We start from the raw sequence: 19,408 nt of genomic DNA, 5'->3' as shown, positions 1-19,408 counted from the left end.
GAACACAACAGCTCAAAAGGGGAGCGCAAAGGAGTTAGAACCCAGGTCACCCCTCCCTCACAATACACCATTTGGGCGTCCAGTTTTCACCTAAATGCTAAATTACTCTTTGCTAAATTACTCACAACCATAGAGAAACATTGAGGCTCTTGCTTTTTATTGTGAAGTGTTTTTATTCACCACTCTACTTCATCAGAAAAGTCTCCCAGAGTACGTGGTGTCAGGTCAACAAATTCCTTCCTATACAAAATTTGCAGGTGCGACCCACAAGGAGGAAAAGGAAGGGGGTGGGGATGAAGGCAAGCAAAGTGTAAGTGTTCTTATAAGAACCAGATAGGAAGGGAAAAATCAAAGCCCAGAGGAGTTACCAAAGCACTTGGAATGACTTCTCAGGGGTGCCAAATGAAGCCGGTCCCTCAATATAGCCATGGAGTGGGACCTTCTGTCCTTTGTCAAAAGATGAAATGACTGTTGATAAGACCCCAGTTGAGGGGTCTCTGGAGAGTGCCAGTGGAGCAGACCAGAGTGGTTTAACAATCCCTCCTACTTAGGGAACTTTGGGAATTGTAGTGCCTTGAGGGGAACTGCAGTCTCCTAAACGATTCCCAGGATTCTTTGGGGGAAGCTGTGATTGTTTAAAGTGTCACTGGGTTTTAAAAAAATGTATGGTGTGAATGTAGCCTGTGCGTTTGGTTAAATGCTTTCCGGGGCGGGGGGGGGGAATACAGCTGAACCAAGGGGCCACCCTGAAATGATGTCTATCTTTTACTTAGAAACAGTGGATATTTTTCCCCAATTGGTGGTGAGCTCATGGTCATCACGGTTCCTGAGGAACAAGGCCGTTTTCCTCCCAAAGCAGGGCCACCTGTCAGCCAGTTGACAGTGCTGGGTGACATCAGGAAGGCGTGGGGAGGGTGCTGCGTTGCTAGTTTGCTCCCCTCTGGAAACACTAGTAAAGTGGACCCCTCCCCTATCAGTCTTGCTTCATTTCTGCTCTGTCAGATGAATGACAGGGGTGTGGCCTTCCCACTTATCAAGGATCTGGCCCAATGGGTCAAAAAAGTTCTTCACACTTAACCTTACTGTGTATCAGCTTACAACCATCAACCTGCTTGGCAGGGGGTTGGACTCGATGGCCCTTGGGGTCTCTTCCAACTCTATGATTCTATCATCATACTGCCTTTGAAAACGCACAAAAATGGTTGAGTCACTGTGTGGACTAGATAAGGCTGCCCTTGGCTCATGGCCTAGCTTAGGAAAGCCTCATGAGGAATGGTACCTTCTGTTTTGAAGGACAGAAACAGAATCTGCAATATGTTGTGAACCTCCCCGAGACCTATGGGTGAAGGGCAGTATACACATTAAATAATAAGGCAACAAGTATGAAAACAGCTACTTCCCATTTGCAAAAGCAGCACCCAATGAAGCATAGGATGTCGTGAAGATGTTATTGCCACCCCTTTTTCCTGCTACTTGGCCTATTGTTGCTTTTATTTTATTTTAATTAAATTTGTCAAGTCACTGTTACCCAGGGCAACCCAAAGCAACTTGAAAACAACCAAGCAAGACACTAGAGGCACAACATTTTGCTGGTGCAGAACACATGTTTAATGACCTAGAGGAATGGACAATTTGCTCCCTGTTAGAAGCCAGGTTGCTCAGAACAGTTGTTTAGAAAAGTCGCGAGGTAATCTTGTTCCAGATAAATGGAGGCCTCCAACCTTCTGCGGACACTGAGCAGAATTCAGTTTACTCATGACCCAGGTCCAGAAAATGGACTTGTCCCTCCTTCAGAACAATCAGCAGTTGAGCTGCAGATTTGGAAACATCCAAGTCTTATGCATTCGTCCATTGCAGGGCAAAAGGCCATGTGTGTGAATAAGTATGGTGCAGTAACACCCTGTGCGGCAATCCCGCAAATGTCATCCTGTGCGTGACCAACACCCGTGTCCACAATTGACTGGTGTGTGTGGCTTGAAGGCCTCAGGCTGGAAACACCCCCTTGGCAGATCAGTCTTCTTGGTCCACCCTTGAAGTCAGACGGCCGCCTCCGCAGAGCTGCTCGGGTCTATACGGAGATATTTTTTCAACAAGTTGGGAAGCGGGAGGGCCTTGACTTTTTCATCGATGGGCCAGGGTCTGAGATGCTGCCGCAGGGAAACCCGGCACAACTGCTTCAAGGTAGGAGGAGAGTGTTCCAGCTGCTTCAGGCTGGTGAAGAGGTCTGAGATCCTCTTCCTATGGAACCCGCTGAGGTGGCTGAGGTTGATCTCAAAGTTGATGGGCAGCTTGATGGTCTGGGAGCTTGAGGCCATGAGCTCCAGCACCGTCTCGGCCTTCTGAAAGAGGTCGACGCAGAAGGCGTCGTCCTCTGACCCGCTCAAGAGGGAGCACAGCTGCTCGAAGATAATACTGAAGCCCGACCAACAGGAGGGCCCATGGAGGGTGCAGTTGTATGACGCCCCAAACTCCAGGAGGAAGCGCAGGAGGGGAAAGTGGAGCCGGAAGTTCTTCAGGCACAGGTGCGTGAGGGACTCGTAGGTTGGGCACGCACTAGGGTTGGCCCCATGGGTCATCAGCAGCTGAGTGACCTGGAAGCAGAAGCTCTTGATGGTCCGGACCTCCTCTTCGTCACCTCCCACTGTCTCTCCAAGGAGGAAGATGATGTAGGAGAAGACGCTGTCACCATCTTTTGTTGTGGCCTTCACATTGGCTCCTGATCGGCGGGAACAATAAAGAAACAGACAGTTTAATGTTTTTTTTCCAGTGACCCTTGGCATCACCACCACCGTTTTCCTATTTTCCCCAATCAATTTTTACTAAAAGTATTCAACAAAATATAATAAAAGCCAAACTAAGGAAGAGAAAGAGAAAATAAATATAAGGCCCTCTATCACAAATATATCTTAACCCTTATTTAAAGTAATCCCAAAGACATTTAATAACGTGTTTAGAATAGTGCTGGAAGTACAGTGGTACCTCTGGTTATGAACTTAATTCGTTCTGGAGGTCGGTTCTTAACCTGAAACTGTTCTTAACCTGAAGCACCACTTTAGCTAATGGGGCCTCCAGCTGCCTCTGCGCTGCTGCTGCACGATTTCTGTTCTTAACCCAAGGTACTATTTCTGGGTTAGCAGAGTCTGTAACCTGAAGTGTCTGTAACCTGGGGTACCACTGTATTTGAAGTTGAGAATATATTGCGGCAATGCATGATTATTCGTATTTCTTTCAATTAACCTAAAATAAAGAATAATGTTCTTAAATACATATACCGGTATATCTTGTTTGCCTAAGTAATCCATTATCTATATAGATCATGTATCTTGTAACAATAAATTTGGATTAATCAGTGCTTGCACTTTTATCATTCCAGCCCACCCAGGCAGGTCGTTTTAGGGAGAATGCCGTGTGCTGGCAAGAGGGTGCCAGCCTGGTTCACATTCCTGCTCTGAGACCACTGGTAGTTTTGCACTGGATCTGGACCCCTGGAAAAGGAAGCAGCAGGGCTTGGTAGGGCGGGCGGGTGGAGGAAGCTCACCTCCTTCCAACAAAAGACGAATGTTTTCCGTATTGTGGATCTGAACCCCATCACTGCTGGCTAGAGCATGCAGCAGAGCAGTCTTTCCTGGGGAAGGAGGGAAAAAGAGCAAAAGAATGTGAGAGGAGTCGGTATCAGGCCTATCAAGCCCAGGCTCCTGTTCTCGAGTGACCAACCAAATGCCCACAAGCAGCAGCCAAGGAGGGAAAGGGGGAAAGGCCAAGCCCAGGAGGATGGAGGCAACTGACCATGTTTATCAGCTGCATTGACATCGGCTCCAAGTTCCAAAAGTCGCTTTAGGCAAGGGAGGCGTTCTGGCTCTTCGCTAGCCAGATCTAAGGGGCTGCTTTCATGAACCTAAGGAGGAATGGGATAGAGGAAACATAACTGGCTGCTTTTATTGATGCCTTTACTGCAGCAGCGATGAATGGCATTTCTCCTAGTTTGAGGGCTGCAGTCCCTCTTCTGCAGAAAGCAGCTGGCACAGTGAATGTGAATTTCCCCTCTATGTATATGGTCAGCTGGTTTCTACATGCACTGGGACACCTGTGTCCTTCAACCGGGCGAGCAAGTGACGTGAGCAGAGCTGAAGGATTTGTTTCCATCCAGGCAACACTCAAGGACCAAATCTGGGACCCTGGACCCTGCCTTGACCCCTGCTTTCTTGACCAGCTGTATCTTATCTTATCCTGTTTTTCATACAAGTTCTTTTCTCTAGAAAGGGGAGGGGGAGAAAGTCAACTCACAGCCTTGTGGCAACTTTTGAAAGCTAACTTTTTAAAAGAGCATAAGGTTTTAAACCCTACATGCACATTGCATCCTATGAACAAAGAAGCAATATTTGGGATGGGGATTTTGGCTCAGGATCCCACTCCATCCCCAGCCTGCAATGTTGTTATCAATCTCCCTCTCCCTTTGTTAGTGCACCTGCTCCTTTCACTACACAGGTGGTGGCCATTTTGGGTGGGGGGTTGTGTTCCTGACCCCTCTATGAGTTGGCAGAGCCCCAGCCCTGTTTTCGGGCCTCTTCTGGGTCGGCAGTGACGAGCGTGATCATGTGCCAATCAGACATGCGTAAAATGGTCGCTGCCTGTACGGTTCCTGTCATACACCAAAGATGCGCCTCTTTACTCTGCCCAGACACTCAAGATGCAAGAATAAAGTGGGTCCTAAAGAGATGCAATTGTAATTGATCTCAAACCCATTTTTTTAATGCTTGTGTTTTAAATGGCTTGCGATCAGGCTGCTGTGAAGCCAAATCCATGATAAGAATAATTGCCAGCATGGTGTACTGGTCAGCATGCTGCGCTAGGAGCTGGGAGTGACCAGGGTTCAAATCCCCACTCGGCCATGAAGCTAACTGGGTGTAACCTTTGGCCAGTCACTGTGTCTCTCAGTCTGATCTACCTCACAGAGTTGAGAGAACCATCTGCACCACTCTGAGTTCCTCGTGTGTGTGTGTGTGTAAGGTTTGACATAAATGTTAATAATGGAAATAAAAATGGCAGCAGCTTACCCTGTCTCTCCGGTTGATGTCTGCACCTTCCTGCACCAACAGCTCTACCATGTCCGGCTTGTTCCGCATCACGGCGATGTGCAAAGATGTATAATAAGTGATTGGATCTTTTGAAAACACAGAAACACACATTTATTTATTTTTTTCACCAATTTGGCACAATTTGTTAACTTGTCACACTGAAACATCCTTACCTTTCTTCCAAGGACCTCAAGGTGACCTGGTTCCCATGCCCTCGCAACAATCCTACGAGGTAGGCTAGGCTGCAGGTGAGATAGTGACCGGCCCAACTGTCGCTCAAGGGACCTTCACGTGGTTGCATGTGGAACTCTGGTTTTCTAGTTCCACAGCTCTTATCCACTGTGCCTGACTGCCTCTCCTAGCAGGCTAACTGGCTGTTGGTTTTTAGGAAACACTGAGCCCTTGCACGTTCAGGGATGTTGTTCTGATTTTCAAGGAGCTTAAGGTGGGGTACACATTTGCAAGGCTGGGACTGAAATAACTTATGGTGGGAGCTCTGATAAAACCCTATCAAGCAAGACTTAAGCAGCTGCAATTCCAGCCATGGAGCTGAAGCCTGCATGCATTTAATGTTTGTAAAGAGTGGATTAAAAATAATTATTCCAGGTCAACTGAGCCTATAGATGTACAGTGGTACCTCAGGTTAAGTATTTAATTTGTACTGGAGGTCTGTTCTTAACCTGAAACTATTCTTAACCTGAAGCACCACTTTAGCTAATGGGGCCTCCTGCTGCTGCCAGGCCGCCGGAGCACGATTTCTGTTCTCATCCTGAAGCAAAGTTCTTAACCCGAGGTACTACTTCTGGGTTAGCGGAGTCTGTATCCTGAAGCATCTGTAACCCGATGTACCACTGTACTGTACAGTATCTTCTTTTCCGCTGGGGAAGTCTGCCCCCTGGTGGCCGCTTGATTCGGCAGCGGTTTAAACCAAAACCTCCAGCCTGCAGAGGGCACTTAGATGAAAAGATACATGAAACTGTGGGGAGAGCGAGAGCGAGCGAGCGAGCAACCAAGAGAGAGAGAGAGAGAGAGAGAGAGCGAGCGAGAGAGAGAGAGAGAGCTGCAGCTGTTGGCTGCAAACTGTATAAAAGTGCAACTCAAAGAGCTCGGCATCCTTCCGCTTCCTGCTAACCCGGAGGCACGCCGTGCAGGTAGGAGACGTGGGACCAATAGGACGGGATGGGAGTTGGGAATTTGCGGAGAGGAAGGTGGCTGAAATAAACGTTTTAATGGGCTACCTTGATACAGGGGTTTTATTTTTACTGGTTTTAGCAAAAAGGCTTTATTTATTAAGTTACTTGAAAATACAGAATTTAAAAATCTTGCTAATCCTTATACTGTAAGGCTCTTTAAAAAATTAAATTGCAAACTAGGGTTGTCGGAATTGCAGACTGGGGGTTTCGGACGCGCAAAGGGATTCTTCCGGCATGGTGTGTGGCGGGGAGAGAAGGCTGCTCTGGTTATCCATACTGAACGTAGTAATAATTTGGTTCCATTTTACAGAGCACTTCAAGCTAGTTCAGACGCTTGGCTCGAGAAAGCTCCCCTGCCCGTGAAATCGTTCCTAACAGCCTTGTGAGGTGGGCTCGTTCCCATGTTTGTAGCGACTGATTTTGGAAGCAGGGTTTTGGAAGCAGGTGGCAATTTACCGAGATGCTGACTTTTGTTTGATAATTTGTATTTCGCTGCGTATAAACCTTACTTTGTCTGCGTTAATTTTCTTGCCCATACTGGCGGTGTGGGGAGGGGGACAGGGGATTTACGGTATTTCTATGGGGAAAAGAGAAATGTCATAAATTCATGTAGTGACGATGACAAAGCACTTGAAAATAAATATTAGCTTGGCAGGTTCAAACTTTATAGCTTTGTTTACTAAGTGCAAGAAAAATAAGCAGGCTAAATTGGATAGCTCATTAGTCCCGGGATGGGGAATCGTTCGTCAGCCCTCGCAGTCGTAGGAATGGTTGGAGTTCAGCGACATTCAGGGGTAGGGGGCACAGCGTCCCCCACACCTGCTCTTGGTCATTAGAATGTTTGCCCCATTCAAAATTTTACCCCAGGTGGTTAGCATTCATTGCAGTTGTCGTTGGTTTTTTTACTGGTAGTGAAAAACGAAGTAAAATGCCTTTTCTTGGGGAAACTCCCCCCCTTTTTTGTCAGAAGGGTAGCCTTTCCCTTTAAACCTTTTCCACGGACTTCCTTTTAACCAGATTCATGGAGTTAACAAGCTACAGTACAGCTGCAGTGGTAATTTGGGGGCAGTGGTAGTTTGGCGGGGCCAAACATTCAAAGAAAGAAAGACTCTTGAAATGGTGCAACATTCCCTACTTTTTAAAAAAGATTTCCATGAGTGCTCTTGTACCATTTACAGGGAAGTGATTTCCTTGGCAGAAATGAAAACATCAGAACTTTGAAAATAATCATGTTATGTGGACATGGACTAGGCTAGAGTGAGGCAGTGCCCCCTTCACTAGCAGCAGCACCTGTCACAGAAGCTGTGACTTTGCAAAGTGGAAGAAAAAGGTTCAACCCCAGTGCGAGCAGTGTGGTGTAGTGGTTAGAGTCTGTAGGACTAGGACTGGGGAGACCCAGGTTCAAATCCCCACTTAGCCATGATGTTCACTGGGTGTTACTGTCCTATACATGCCTAAACTTAAGCCCCACTGTGCTCTCTGTACTACCTGTTTTGCTGTGGTTGGGTAAAGGTAAAGGGACCCCTGACCATTAGGTCCAGTCGTGACCGACTCTGGGGTTGTGGCGCTCATCTCGCTTTACTGGACGAGGGAGCCGGTGTACAGCTTCCAGGTCATGTGGCCAGCAGGACTAAGCCGCTTCTGGCGAACCAGAGCAGTGCATGGAAACACCGTTTACCTTCCCACCAGAGTGGTACCTATTTATCTACTTGCACTTTGACGTGCTTTTGAACTGCTAGGTTGGCAGGAGCAGGGACCGATCAACGGGAGCTCACCCCGTCGTGGGGATTCGAACCACCGACCTTCTGACTGGCAAGTCCTAGGCTCTGTGGTTTAACCCACAGCGCCACCTGCGTCCCTTTGTGGCTGGTTACAACCTTCCAAATGCCACAAACTGCAAAAAGAACCAAATAAATTCTCTACAAAAAAATAATAGAAGGTGCTGCTGCATTCAGGGTGGGGAATAGCCATTCTGTTTTTGCGCCCTTAACCCAGGTTCCAGGAGCCATGTGGCAAATAGCTTTTCTATCCTACAGTGGACCCGCTGCCAGTCAGTTTTGGCCAGGCATAGGCAACCTTTGGCCCTCCAGATGTTTTGGCCTACAACTCCCATGATCCCTAGCTAACATGACCAGTGGTCAGGGATGATGGAAATTGTAGTCCAAAACACCTGGAGGGCCGAAGGTTGCCTATGCCTGGTTTTGGCCATACTGAGCTAGGTGTAGTTTCTATGGGCATTGTGTAGGATCATTGAGTAGCATTGAGCCCTTGCAACTTGCCTCATGGTAGATTTTAAAAAATGTGGTAGATTAAAAAAAAAGTTTCCTTGGGGGTGTGGATCTGAAATGCAGACCCACCCTGCCCTTGGAAAGAAAAGTCACAGGTGGCCTTCTTGATAAGGAGAGGGTCTCTTTAGCTTTTGAATGCTGTGAGATCACACCTCTTGCTGTGAATTAATTTCATAGAATCATAGGCACAGTTAACTGTTGCAGCTTGCCCTGCTCATAGTTGTGAAGAATATTCTTATGTTATGAATGGCCCTACAGCTCTGATTCTATATCAACAGGGCATGGCAGTTGCAGTGGAGAGTTCTTATCTAGGATGGGAGGGGCAAGGAAACTCTACACCTGTTGGGTTTAATGACTGTGCTACTCCATGTAAAGGCATGCATTTAAAGGATGGGGGGTAACCTTCCACTTGCCACTGTATCACTCCTTCCCAAGGCAGGAACGTCATGTCTTGAGCTACTAGTCTCTGACTCCTGGGTGGACTGGCCCCAGTTCCATCCTGTAGCTACTGGTCCTAGCAAGCTGAGAGCAGGAACCTGGCAAGACATCAAGTGGTTTTGTTGCTATGGCATCTTAAGGATGGACCCTGGCAAAGGCTGTCTCCTTAACCTCTGACAGCCTTGCAAAATGTTCCCTCTAATGACTAGCCCTGAAAGGCGTACAGCTGGCCCAGGGGCCCATGTTTACCACAAGTCATTGGCGGCTCATTTGCTACCTGGCAAAGGTGTCATCCAGTCCTTACCTTAGGTAAGTAGTCAGAGTTGGTAATTACAAGGCTGGGGTTGGTCTAGGTCTCTTAGCTCTGTTTGCGCGTGTGTGACCAAACAGAAACACAACTGGTACAGCTTCCCTCTCTCTTAACTGCACCTGGTGACTTTCTGTCTGGCGCATCTAGAGTTTCCCCTTCAAATGCACTATACTCATGGCAATTTACCCTGAAAGGTTTAAAACTGGCTTAAACAGGTCCTACTTTTTTGACAGGTGAAAAAAGGCAAGTTCCCTTTACAGTTTGCGGCCAAGGTCACAGCATTCCTCTCTCACACTTTTAAGATGGTGCTTTTTCAAAAGCAGGAATAGGGAATGTTAGGCCTGGGGCAGTGGGGGTACAGATTTGGCCCTTGAGGCCTCCCTGTGTGGCCCTTGGGACTCCCTCCAGGCCACACCCTCCTTGAATGATTGCGCCTGGCTGCAACACACCGACCCCATACACACATGCCTTATGCCTCACCCTCCATGCTCTGGATGGGCTGAAACTACCATTGAGGGCTGAGCACGTGTTCCATTAGACCCAGGCTACCTGAAGGACTCTATTCTCACATACGAACATGCCCTGGCTCAGACATTCAGTGGAGGCCCTTCTCTTGCTCCTGCCACCCTCACAGGCAGGCTTGGTGGGGGGCGCAAGAGAGGGCCTTCTCAGGGGCTTCTCCCATACTTTGGAACTCCCTCCCTGGAGAAGCCAGACTGGCTCCCTCCTCACTGTCCTTCCTGCCAGTGGTGAAGACCTTCCTGTTCCAACATGTCTTTGGGAACTGATTGGGTTTTCTTTGTTTGTTTAGGAAAAGACCTTTTAAATAGTGCTGTACTGTTTTTACTATATCAATTTCTGTATTTCCATAGATTCATTCTCATATTGTTCCAGTTCTATTATAGTTTTAATTAAACTACTATTTTTAAATAAGTTTTAGCTTTCTGTATATGATCTGTGTTTTAATTTGTATCAGTCACCTTTAGTCACAATCTGGGGGAAAGGCAGGATATTATTATTATTATTATTATTATTATTATTATTATTATTTATTACTTAATAGCAGCAGCAGCAGAAGCAAGAGAAGGGTTGAAAGATTGCTATCCTACTTAAATGGTTAACCTGTACTGTGGGTTTTGGGAAGGATGTGCTAACAAGCCCTATAGGATACATATGGTTGTGAATGACAGCGATGATTATGAAGAATTTTTTTTTTTTTTTGGTAGGCCGAGGAAGCAGCTTTAGATTGGCTCTCAGACCATTTCCTAAATGAATCACAGAAGGGAGTCGAGCAGAATGCCTTTCCTCCATGGCTTTCGACGGATCATCTTTGAGTACCAGCCATTAGTTGACGAGATCTTGGAATGTATGGATCCTCTGGTGCAGGACATGATGGTCAGGTAACTGGGAAGCTGCTTCCCCATCCGTGTAGACAATACTGAGCTGGGGTCTCATTCAATTCAGCCCATTCTTCAGAATTATGAGGACTAGGATCTTTGAGGGTTTTATACAATCAAGCGGTATATAAAAATCATGAAATGCACAAACAGAATCCCACCTTTCAGGGAGAGGGCCATGGTTAAGGGTAGAGCACCTTATGTGCATATAGAAGACCCAGGTTCATCCCCTAATGGCATCTCCAAGTTGGCACTTATAATATCCCCTGCCTGAAACCCTGCAGAGCTGTTGCTGCTGTCAGTCAGTGCACACAGTACTGAGCTAGATGGACCTGGTGGTCTAATGTAAAGGGGGGCGGGGAAATCACATTAGTTTCTCATACCCACTCTGGCCCTACCCACCGCTGGCATGTGCCCCCCAGAATGTGGCCCAGAAGGACATGTCTTCTCATTGGCACACAGCTCTTCCCTCTGAGCTGACTACTGATTGGCTCTTAATCGTTACCAAACCACCACCGCGGAACTTTGCCCTCCTCCTATGGTCATTGTGGTGTTTTATTTGCCTTGTTTTCTTGTGAAGCCCCAGCGCTGTGGTAGAAGACGACAGGCGGATTGCGGCCCTTAACAATCTGCTGGAGAGGAATGCCAACTCCGTTTACTACCAAGAGGGTGTGAGCTATTCATTGCTGAAGATGGCGGAGTATGGGGTAGTCCAAGCCGCAGAAGCCCTCCTTCGTGGTGGGGCGGACATCACCTTTGAAGGTTGGAGGGGGACCTGGTTCATGCTTCCGGTCTTGCATATATTTTAAAATTACAGAAATCATTGGGATAGCTATTTATGGAGGCTGTATTTTTATATACAATTTTTTCATGATTCCTCCCCTCCCCCCCCCCCCCCCCAATGTTTCCTTTCTGGTTAGGAGCGACCTGTTTTGGTTCTTTGTTTCTGCTGGGAATTGCAACGCCCTGTTTTATGTGACACCATTTTAATTCAATACAGGCGACCCCCGTTTTTGCATGCGTTCCAAGAACGTGTGGCCATGCACGTGTGTGGGACATTTTCAGAACCGGAACAGGGCAGAGTGGGGGGAAGGCAGGGTGGTGCTGAGGGGCTTATGCGAGTGATGATCCAGAACGCAACCCGCACGCAAATAGGACATTGCCTGTATTAAAGGCAGAAAAGGCTATTCCACCAGTGTGGTGTAGTGGTTAAGAGTGGTAGACTCGTAATCTGGTGAACCGGGTTCACGTCTCCGCTCCTCCACATGCAGCTGCTGGGTTACCTTGGGCTAGTCAAATTTCTTTGAAGTCTCTCAGCCGCATTCACCTCAGAGTGTTTGTTGTGGGGGACGAAGGGAAAGGAGATTGTTAGCCGCTTTGAGACTCCTTCAGGGATATCAAATCCAAACTCTTCTTCTTCACCTGGCCTGATAATCCATTTTGAGACCCAGATGAGGAAGCGAAAAGTGGGGTATAATTTTTCAATTCAGTAGTAGTTGCACCCCTGATGTCCATTAGGCTCCACCTCCCTAAGTCGCTCTTTTCTACTGTCAGGTACTGCTAGTTCACCTCTCTGCCATCAGGTTCCGCCTTCCTTTTCCCCAAGCTCCACCCCTTGTCTCCTAAGCTCCTCCCCATGAGCTTCAGTGTTCTAAAGCGCTGGCCGCTGCGGGCTCAGGTGCCCATGGGTGTGTGATGTCACACAGAGGTTCCTTCATAGGCTGTCTCTCTAACAACATGACCACCTCCCAGCAAGGCCGGTTAGACAGTTGGGCCAGGAAGGAGGGCCTTTGACTGCTGGGAGCCATGAGGAGGAAATGGGTAGGGGGATGTTTCCTGGCCTGCTGGCTCCCGTATTACGGGCCTGACGTGAACACTGGTAAGCATTTTTCTCTTCCCCCAGTGCTGACAACAGCCTTGTTGTGTGGGCAGACAGTCCCCATATCCAAAGGACCAATGATCAGGAGTCTTTATTAGGCGATGCAGCAGGATGATGCAAGGGTTAGGATGTCAGACTACAAGACCTGGGAGACCAGGGTTCAAATCATGCACACAGCCACATGAAGCTCTCTGGATGCAACCCTTGGGGCCAGTGTCATTGTTTCTTAGCCTAAGCGTACCTCGCAGGGTGGTTGTGAAGATGGAACAGGGAAGGGAGAGAACCCCACCTTAGGACTTCCGGAGGTGGCGCCAACGGCAATGGCGGAATCCCTCTAACCCAGAGGGAGATCGCTCCACAGAAATCGGGTCTAAAACCGCTTCGGCGCAGCGGGGACCCTTCAAACCACAGGCGGGTGAAGCCTGTGACCCTGGGACTCGGCGGGCACTGTTTGCGCCCCCCCCCCCCCGGTCTGCAAAGGAACCCGGCAACGGGCTCTGGAACAGAGCGGGGAAGTGAAGGCGCTGTGCTGAGTCGTCTGCTTCTTTTGTGGAGTGAAGCCGCGTAGCTGTTGCCGGAGAGCGCTGCCTTTTTTCCTGGACAATTCGGACTTTAAAACAAATATCCGTGAGTACCCAGAATTTGGACAAATTGGGATACTAAAGGAAGATTAGTGAAAAGGGCAGAATTGGACTAAAAAAAAAAAAGAAAGAAAAATTGATTGAATTTGGTACGGAGCGGTAAGGGCTAAACAGGAAGTCACCCTTCCGTTCTTTTGTAAATATAACAAAGCAAAGTCAAATTGTACTAGAGCTTTGAAAATTGCTCTCAAAAGAGTGGAATCCAACATTTTAAATTGGGAATATTTTTGTTGGACTATTTGAAGCAGTAAAAGGAAGTTATTTTCGTCCTGATCCTGGAGCGGGGAAGTCAGGACTGACGTGAACTAATCAAGGTATTTGTGTGTGTCAGATGGTTAAAAGAAGAGAACTTTTGTGACTCTATTGTTCCCTTTCGCATTTTAAACGAATATATAAGGACAAAGGATTTTAAGTAACATGGAAATGTACCAGAAACAAATATAAGTCTTCCCCTTAGGGGGAGCTTTAGAAACTGTAACTAAACGCCAAGGACTTGACAGTTGTTACAAAGAACCGTGGGAGAGTGCAACAATGTTTTCAGAAGCTGTGGTTTGCCTGCTCAAAGAAACAAATATTTTACTGGAAGAACTACATGATAAGGTGAACCAGATGGCTAAGTCGACTGGAAATCTCGGACTGGCAGTGGAAGGCGTTGATCAAACTGTGGGAATAGATGTGGAGTCTATACAGGATTCAAACCAGGAGTGTGTTTTGACAGAACAGGGGTTTGTGGCATTAAATCAGGAGTGTGGCCTGACAGAACAGTCAATGGGGGGCTGGATTGACCCCCCTATGTTGGGATATTTGGACTTTTTAAATTCAGTAACAGGCTGTGATATGTTTGGAAATGTGGGGGTCCACAAATTCGGGGGGCCCTTGAAGTATGCTCTTAAATACTACATGGAATGCAGTGATGAACAGGGAAAAGGTTTTGATCCGATGAGAAGGGTTAAAAGCACTATTAAGTGGGAGCTACTACGAGCAAGTGACTACAGCCACAAATATGAAGAAAAGCTGCGGAAGGGCCATGGAAGTGACTTGAGGGCCTCGGACATAAGGTCACCGGGTTAGTCTGATGAATAAGGACTGACAAATCCCGAAACCAGGAGGAAGGGACGTAGGATTAAGATTGGACTTGGTTATATGCTTCTTTCTCTTTTTTCGTTTTTTTTTGTTTTTGTTTTGTTTTTTTAATTAATAGAATGCTTTATAAAGCTGATGAATGATAGAATGAGAGAAAAATGAATGATAGGAAAATGTTGGAAGAATTTACCTGGCTTTAGCAAAAATGTATAAAGAATTATGAAAGAACATTAGGAATATAAGAAGTGGGTAAAGTTAAGATCTAAGTTTTAAATATTAAAGTTTATTTTATAATAGAAGGATCATGAAAGAACATTATGAATATAAGAAGTTGGTATAATTAAGATTTAAATTTTAAATTGTAAGGTCTATTATATAATAGAAAAATGGAAAGGATTTGCTGGGATAATTAATAACTAGAATACAAAGGAAGGGAGGAGGAGGAGGTCTAATGTTTTTTTTCTTCGCTATTATTATTTTTCTTCTGTATCTCTTACTTTTTTATATTTCTATTTTTTTTTACTTTTGTATTTTTTTATTATTGTGTGTAAGTTTTTGTATTTCCTATTTTTTGTTTTTGTGTAATTTTTGTATTTTTTTTTTGTTTTCTTTTGAAATCTCAATAAATATTATTAAAAAAAAAAAAAGAGAACCCCACCTTAAGCTCCTTGAAAATCAAAATAACATCCCTGAACGTGCAAGGGCTCAGTGTTTCCTAAAAACCAACAGCCAGTTAGCCTGCTAGGAGAGGCAGTCAGGCACAGTGGATAAGAGCTGTGGAACTAGAAAACCAGGGTTCCAATTTCCCATGCAACCACGTGAAGGTCCCTTGAGCGACAGTTGGGCCGGTCTCTATCTCACCTGCAGCCTAGCCTACCTCATAGGATTGTTGCGAGGGCATGGGAACCAGGTCACCTTGAGGTCCTTGGAAGAAAGGTAAGGATGTTTCAGTGTGACAAGTTAACAAATTGTGCCAAATTGGTGAAATAAATAAATAAATGTGTGTTTCTGTGTTTTCAAAAGATCCAATCACTTATTATACATCTTTGCACATCGCCGTGATGCGGAACAAGCCGGACATGGTAGAGCTGTTGGTGCAGGAAGGTGCAGACATCAACCGGAGAGACAGGGTAAGCTGCTGCCATTTTTATTTCCATTATTAACATTTATGTCAAACCTTACACACACACACACACACACACACACACACACGAGGAACTCAGAGTGGTGCAGATGGTTCTCTCAACTCTGTGAGGCAGATCAGACTGAGAGACACAGGGACTGGCCGAAGGTTACACCCAGTTAGCTTCATGGCCGAGTGGGGATTGAACCCTGGTCACTCCCAGCTCCTAGCGCAGCATGCTGACCACTACACCATGCTGGCAATTATTCTTATCATGGATTTGGCTTCACAGCAGCCTGATCGCAAGCCATTTAAAACACAAGCATTAAAAAAATGGGTTTGAGATCAATTACAATTGCATCTCTTTAGGACCCACTTTATTCTTGCATCTTGAGTGTCTGGGCAGAGTAAAGAGGCGCATCTTTGGTGTATGACAGGAACCGTACAGGCAGCGACCATTTTACGCATGTCTGATTGGCACATGATCACGCTCGTCACTGCCGACCCAGAAGAGGCCCGAAAACAGGGCTGGGGCTCTGCCAACGCATAGAGGGGTCAGGAACACAACCCCCCACCCAAAATGGCCACCACCTGTGTAGTGAAAGGAGCAGGTGCACTAACAAAGGGAGAGGGAGATTGATAACAACACTGCAGGCTGGGGATGGAGTGGGATCCTGAGCCAAAATCCCCATCCCAAATATTGCTTCTTTGTTCATAGGATGCAATGTGCATGTAGGGTTTAAAACCTTATGCTCTTTTAAAAAGTTAGCTTTCAAAAGTTGCCACAAGGCTGTGAGTTGACTTTCTCCCCCTCCCCTTTCTAGAGAAAAGAACTTGTATGAAAAACAGGATAAGATAAGATATAGCTGGTCAAGAAAGCAGGGGTCAAGGCAGGGTCCAGGGTCCCAGATTTGGTCCTTGAGTGTTGCCTGGATGGAAACAAATCCTTCAGCTCTGCTCACGTCACTTGCTCGCCCGGTTGAAGGACACAGGTGTCCCAGTGCATGTAGAAACCAGCTGACCATATACATAGAGGGGAAATTCACATTCACTGTGCCAGCTGCTTTCTGCAGAAGAGGGACTGCAGCCCTCGAACTAGGAGAAATGCCATTCATCACTGCTGCAGTAAAGGCATCAATAAAAGCAGCCAGTTATGTTTCCTCTATCCCATTCCTCCTTAGGTTCATGAAAGCAGCCCCTTAGATCTGGCTAGCGAAGAGCCAGAACGCCTCCCTTGCCTAAAGCGACTTTTGGAACTTGGAGCCGATGTCAATGCAGCTGATAAACATGGTCAGTTGCCTCCATCCTGCTGGGCTTGGCCTTTCCCCCTTTTCCTCCTTGGCTCCTGCTTGTGGGCATTTGGTTGGTCACTCGAGAACAGGAGCCTGGGCTTGATAGGCCTGATACCGACTCCTCTCACATTCTTATGCTCTTTTTCCCTCCTTCCCCAGGAAAGACTGCTCTGCTGCATGCTCTAGCCAGCAGTGATGGGGTTCAGATCCACAATACGGAAAACATTCGCCTTTTGTTGGAAGGAGGTGAGCTTCCTCCACCCGCCCGCCCTACCAAGCCCTGCTGCTTCCTTTTCCAGGGGTCCAGATCCAGTGCAAAACTACCAGTGGTCTCAGAGCAGGAATGTGAACCAGGCTGGCACCCTCTTGCCAGCACACGGCATTCTCCCTAAAACGACCTGCCTGGGTGGGCTGGAATGATAAAAGTGCAAGCACTGATTAATCCAAATTTATTGTTACAAGATATATGATCTATATAGATAATGGATGACTTAGGCAAACAAGATATACCGGTATATGTATTTAAGAACATTATTCTTTATTTTAGGTTAATTGAAAGAAATAATTATGCATTGCCGCAATATATTCTCAACTTCAAATACAGTGGTACCCCAGGTTACAGACACTTCAGGTTACAGACTCTGCTAACCCAGAAATAGTACCTTGGGTTAAGAACTTTGCTTCAGGTTGAGAACAGAAATCGTGCAGCAGCAGCGCAGCAGCAGCTGGAGGCCCCATTAGCTAAAGTGGTGCTTCAGGTTAAGAACAGTTTCAGGTTAAGAACCGACCTCCAGAACGAATTAAGTTCATAACCAGAGGTACCACTGTACTTCCAGCACTATTCTAAACACGTTATTAAATGTCTTTGGTATTACTTTAAATAAGGGTTAAGATATATTTGTGATAGAGGGCCTTATATTTATTTTCTCTTTCTCTTCCTTAGTTTGGCTTTTATTGTATTTTGTTGAATACTTTTAGTAAAAATTGATTGGGGAAAATAGGAAAACGGTGGTGGTGATGCCAAGGGTCACTGGAAAAAAAACATTAAACTGTCTGTTTCTTTATTGTTCCCGCCGATCAGGAGCCAATGTGAAGGCCACAACAAAAGATGGTGACAGCGTCTTCTCCTACATCATCTTCCTCCTTGGAGAGACAGTGGGAGGTGACGAAGAGGAGGTCCAGACCATCAAGAGCTTCTGCTTCCAGGTCACTCAGCTGCTGATGACCCATGGGGCCAACCCTAGTGCGTGCCCAACCTACGAGTCCCTCACGCACCTGTGCCTGAAGAACTTCCGGCTCCACTTTCCCCTCCTGCGCTTCCTCCTGGAGTTTGGGGCGTCATACAACTGCACCCTCCATGGGCCCTCCTGTTGGTCGGGCTTCAGTATTATCTTCGAGCAGCTGTGCTCCCTCTTGAGCGGGTCAGAGGACGACGCCTTCTGCGTCGACCTCTTTCAGAAGGCCGAGACGGTGCTGGAGCTCATGGCCTCAAGCTCCCAGACCATCAAGCTGCCCATCAACTTTGAGATCAACCTCAGCCACCTCAGCGGGTTCCATAGGAAGAGGATCTCAGACCTCTTCACCAGCCTGAAGCAGCTGGAACACTCTCCTCCTACCTTGAAGCAGTTGTGCCGGGTTTCCCTGCGGCAGCATCTCAGACCCTGGCCCATCGATGAAAAAGTCAAGGCCCTCCCGCTTCCCAACTTGTTGAAAAAATATCTCCGTATAGACCCGAGCAGCTCTGCGGAGGCGGCCGTCTGACTTCAAGGGTGGACCAAGAAGACTGATCTGCCAAGGGGGTGTTTCCAGCCTGAGGCCTTCAAGCCACACACACCAGTCAATTGTGGACACGGGTGTTGGTCACGCACAGGATGACATTTGCGGGATTGCCGCACAGGGTGTTACTGCACCATACTTATTCACACACATGGCCTTTTGCCCTGCAATGGACGAATGCATAAGACTTGGATGTTTCCAAATCTGCAGCTCAACTGCCGATTGTTCTGAAGGAGGGACAAGTCCATTTTCTGGACCTGGGTCATGAGTAAACTGAATTCTGCTCAGTGTCCGCAGAAGGTTGGAGGCCTCCATTTATCTGGAACAATATTACCTCGCGACTTTTCTAAACAACTGTTCTGAGCAACCTGGCTTCTAACAGGGAGCAAATTGTCCATTCCTCTAGGTCATTAAACATGTGTTCTGCACCAGCAAAATGTTGTGCCTCTAGTGTCTTGCTTGGTTGTTTTCAAGTTGCTTTGGGTTGCCCTGGGTAACAGTGACTTGACAAATTTAATTAAAATAAAATAAAAGCAACAATAGGCCAAGTAGCAGGAAAAAGGGGTGGCAATAACATCTTCACGACATCCTATGCTTCATTGGGTGCTGCTTTTGCAAATGGGAAGTAGCTGTTTTCATACTTGTTGCCTTATTATTTAATGTGTATACTGCCCTTCACCCATAGGTCTCGGGGAGGTTCACAACATATTGCAGATTCTGTTTCTGTCCTTCAAAACAGAAGGTACCATTCCTCATGAGGCTTTCCAATGCTAGGCCATGAGCCAAGGGCAGCCTTATCTAGTCCACACAGTGACTCAACCATTTTTGTGCGTTTTCAAAGGCAGTATGATGATAGAATCATAGAGTTGGAAGAGACCCCAAGGGCCATCGAGTCCAACCCCCTGCCAAGCAG

General features: G+C 46.8%; 2 protein-coding genes and 1 long non-coding RNA gene across 7 annotated transcripts; 1 reads left to right on the top strand and 2 right to left on the bottom strand.

The window, feature by feature from the left end:
* Positions 1-1,584: 1,584 nt before the first annotated feature.
* Positions 1,585-5,364, bottom strand: LOC308468023 (ankyrin repeat and SOCS box protein 6-like). The gene is made up of 4 exons (XM_080989936.1): positions 5,055-5,364; positions 3,787-3,895; positions 3,539-3,625; positions 1,585-2,716 (listed from the first exon to the last, which is right to left on the bottom strand). The coding sequence occupies exons 1-4, from the start codon at positions 5,184-5,186 to the stop codon at positions 2,037-2,039; spliced, it is 1,008 nt and encodes a 335-aa protein (XP_080846062.1). The 5' UTR covers positions 5,187-5,364; the 3' UTR covers positions 1,585-2,036.
* A 718-nt stretch (positions 5,365-6,082) lies between these two features.
* Positions 6,083-18,932, top strand: ASB6 (ankyrin repeat and SOCS box containing 6). Of its 5 annotated transcripts, none has more exons than XM_080989890.1 (7): positions 6,083-6,226; positions 10,531-10,704; positions 11,282-11,463; positions 15,328-15,434; positions 16,609-16,717; positions 16,879-16,965; positions 17,801-18,932. In XM_080989890.1, the coding sequence occupies exons 2-7, from the start codon at positions 10,574-10,576 to the stop codon at positions 18,478-18,480; spliced, it is 1,296 nt and encodes a 431-aa protein (XP_080846016.1). In that variant the 5' UTR covers positions 6,083-6,226; positions 10,531-10,573; the 3' UTR covers positions 18,481-18,932. The 5 variants fall into 5 exon arrangements, with proteins under 5 accessions (XP_080846016.1, XP_080846019.1, XP_080846018.1 ...); XM_080989893.1 differs by lacking the exon at positions 6,083-6,226 and adding an exon at positions 6,262-6,283; XM_080989892.1 differs by lacking the exon at positions 6,083-6,226 and adding an exon at positions 6,374-6,655.
* LOC308468080 lies at positions 7,210-8,658 on the bottom strand. The gene is made up of 2 exons (XR_013981453.1): positions 8,373-8,658; positions 7,210-8,288 (listed from the first exon to the last, which is right to left on the bottom strand). It is a non-coding gene; the product is annotated as an uncharacterized lncRNA (long non-coding RNA).
* Positions 18,933-19,408: the final 476 nt, after the last annotated feature.

Source organism: Podarcis pityusensis (assembly GCF_964106645.2).
Source record: "Podarcis pityusensis genome assembly, chromosome: Z".
Lineage (NCBI taxonomy): Eukaryota > Metazoa > Chordata > Lepidosauria > Squamata > Lacertidae > Podarcis > Podarcis pityusensis.
Note: the sequence above shows the minus strand (reverse complement) of the source record. Positions and strands in the feature narration are given on the sequence as shown.